A 3,212-nucleotide genomic window follows, 5' to 3' on the forward strand; every position below is an offset into this window, starting at 1 on the left:
ACACTAAAAATGAGTTTTTAACACAAAGAAGTTGGGCAACGGAAAAAATCTGTTAATGCTGGGGCGGGGGAGGTGGGCACATTGTAGAGGCAGACGAGTTTTACCGAAGATCTATGGTTCAACCGATACGAACTTTTAAACAAAAACTAGTTTTGGTTTTTGAAACCGAGAACAATAAAACTGAAAAAGAAAAAAAAGCAAGAAACTTGGTGCTATATATGAACAAAAAAATTAAAACTAATGTTATAAATAATTCCAATTTGCTATATTCATTCCATCACCAACACTAACAAAATCCATTACCAGTTCCAATCAATATCTTTGTACCTTCTAACCCCTGCGAGAGGACAACCATGGCAAATAGTAATTCAAGCTCCTACACCACTGGAATGGAGGAAACGAAAAGATCTACAGAGGTTTGCCTTACATTTCCTCCCAAAGTCATCTCTCCGGGCTTGGCTACTATACTGGTTGAAAAAGATAAAGATGAACAGCTCATGACCTATTCTGGGCCGAGGCTTCATTGTCAGATGGTTGTCATTTTTGTTCTCACTCAAATAATTCATAGTCTGCTCAAAAAATTGGGACTGCCATTGTTCATCTCCCAGATTCTTGTAAGTGCATGGATGCCCTCAAAATGATAACATTTTTATTCTTCTTTTTAGGAAATTCTGATAAAAGGGTTGTCGTTTGTCAATAATTTTTCTCTAATGCAGGCAGGAATATTACTCAGTCCTATGCTTTTCAGTGATCGACATTCTTTTGTTAACATATCAGAGGATAGTGTTTCGGTTTTGGGGACAGTGGGAGCCTTGGGTTTTGTGTTCTTTTTGTTTCTAAGTGGGGTGAAAATGGACCTCAGCTTGACACTAAAATCTGGAAAGAAGGCCATATGTATTGGCTTGCTCACAGTGGTGGTGCCTCTGATATTTTGTATGACCACAATTAAGAATCTTCACCCAGAAGGCAATGAGTTTTCAAACAAAAGTTTCTTTCTCGCAGTAACATATTCTGGAACTTCATTTCCGGTCATACATAGCCTTCTTAGTGAGCTAAAAATCCTGAACTCAGAACTCGGCAGGCTTGGATTATCTGCAGCACTTATAGGTGACATTGTGACATTAGTTCTTACCGTGTTTAGCCTATGGGTGAAAACGGGAATTGAAAAAGGAATAAAAGAGGCTCTAATGGATGTTGGACTGGCTCTGCTCTTTATTGTAATCGTGGTGTTTGTGTTGCGACCAGTGATGGAATGGATGGTGAAACGCACGCCTGAGGCTGGCCAAATCAAAGATATGTGCTTTTTTATCGTCGTTTTGGCATTCATGATGTCACCTAGGTTCACTAAACTTTTTCGTGTATATTTTCTATTTGGTCCATTTATTCTGGGCTTGGCTGTCCCAGATGGACCCCCTTTGGGATCCGCTCTAGTCGAAAAGTTAGACCCTATAATTTCAGGATTGTTTTTGCCTATATTTGCTACAACATGTGGCCTAAGGTTTGATCCGTCTTACTTTAAGGACTCTACCAAGTTTGCATATCACCAAGCCATTGGAGCTGTGGTAACACTTTTGATCAAATTTGTGGTCTCTCTTCTAGTGCCCTTATTGTGCAAGATGCCTACAAGGGATTCTTTCGCACTTGCGTTTATAATGATATCCAAAGGAATTGTTGAGATGGGTTCCTACAGCATCATGAATGACAGCAGAGTATGTATTTCTTCTATTGTTGAGATGATAATTGACATAAGTAGAGGTGTCTAATGCTTTCTTGTTTGATTCCCTTAAACAAATGCAGGTTATATCAGAGGATATATTTACTCACATGACTATTGTGATCATTTTGGTTGCAAGCATTGTGCCAATACTTGTGAAAAAGCTTTATGATCCATCTAGGAAGTATTTATGCTTTCAAAAGAGGACCATCATGAACTCCAAGCTCAACCAGGAGCTTCGATTGATCAGTTGCGTTCATGTGCCAAGTAATGTCAGTTCTATTATCAACCTATTTAATGCCTCATGTCTGATTAGGGACAGCTCCATTGCTTTGGATGTCCTTCACCTTGTCAAGCTTAGTGGGCGAGCCACACCGCTTTTCATTGCTCATCATAAGCAAAAGAAAACACAGCCCAACAAGTCGTACTCCGAGAATGTCGTGCTCGCTTTCGAACAGTTTGAGCGGGACAATAGGGAAGCTGTATCAGTGAACGTTTTCACCGCAGTATCTCCACCAAATTTGATGTACGAGGATATATGCAACCTTGCCATGGACCGCCTTACATCCTTTATAATACTCCCGTTTCACCGGAGGTGGTACATTGACGGGAGCATCGAATCAGAAGATCAAACCATAAGAAGCCTGAACTTTGACATCCTTGAAAGGGCGCCTTGCTCGATAGGGATCCTTGTTGAAGGACGCCGCAACCTAAAAGGTTCCAATGTTAGAGATCCATTAGCATCAAATAACTCCTCATCCTACAACATTGCAGTGATATTCATGGGGGGTCAAGATGATAGGGAGGCTCTAGCGCTAGCTAAACGCATTTCCCAAGACAAAAATGTTAGCCTTACCGTAATCCATTTCAAAGCTGCAAACAGCTTAGGCGCCATCCTAACCGAGAATGATAGAATGCTTGATGATGCAATGTTGAGTGACATTAAACAAAGTAAATGCTTAACATACATTGAGAAACAAGTAAAAGATGGACCGGAAACTTCAAATTATCTTCGATCCATTGTGGAAGACTACCAACTTATCATTGTTGGGAGACGATACAAGAGGGAAAATCCTCAGACCTCAGGTCTACAGGAGTGGTGTGAATTTCAAGAGATTGGGATTATTGGAGACTTACTTTCTTCTGCAGATTTTATTGGCAAATATTCTTTGTTGATTGTGCAACAACAACAAAGGACTACTTGAACCCCAATGCATACGATAGGATAAATCTGTAGTAATCTTTTTTCATTGTCACTAATGACATTAGATAGGATATGTGTATGTATATATATTGTTTTGACAGTTGTACAAATATAAATATATTCTATTCAGGGAATAACTAATTTTTAATTTAATTTAGTTATTAATTATTACAAAATTATGGTTTTCATCCTCTACTATATTCAACTTAAAAGATTTAGTGATTGTAATTTAATCTGCTATAATATGATTTTCTTTTATTACTAAAAATATTAAGGAAAAATATTTAGTACACT

The 3,212-nt window shown here is 38.5% G+C and overlaps 1 protein-coding gene across 1 annotated transcript; it reads left to right on the forward strand.

Annotated features, from left to right (window-relative positions):
• Nucleotides 1–353: 353 nt before the first annotated feature.
• On the forward strand, nucleotides 354–2,919 carry LOC107919342 (cation/H(+) antiporter 4). Its single transcript, XM_016848817.1, has 3 exons — nucleotides 354–614; nucleotides 717–1,709; nucleotides 1,798–2,919. The coding sequence occupies exons 1-3, from the start codon at nucleotides 354–356 to the stop codon at nucleotides 2,917–2,919; spliced, it is 2,376 nt and encodes a 791-aa protein (XP_016704306.1).
• The last annotated feature ends 293 nt before the right edge of the window (nucleotides 2,920–3,212 follow it).

Source organism: Gossypium hirsutum, chromosome D13 (assembly GCF_007990345.1).
Source record: "Gossypium hirsutum isolate 1008001.06 chromosome D13, Gossypium_hirsutum_v2.1, whole genome shotgun sequence".
NCBI classification, from domain to species: domain Eukaryota; kingdom Viridiplantae; phylum Streptophyta; class Magnoliopsida; order Malvales; family Malvaceae; genus Gossypium; species Gossypium hirsutum.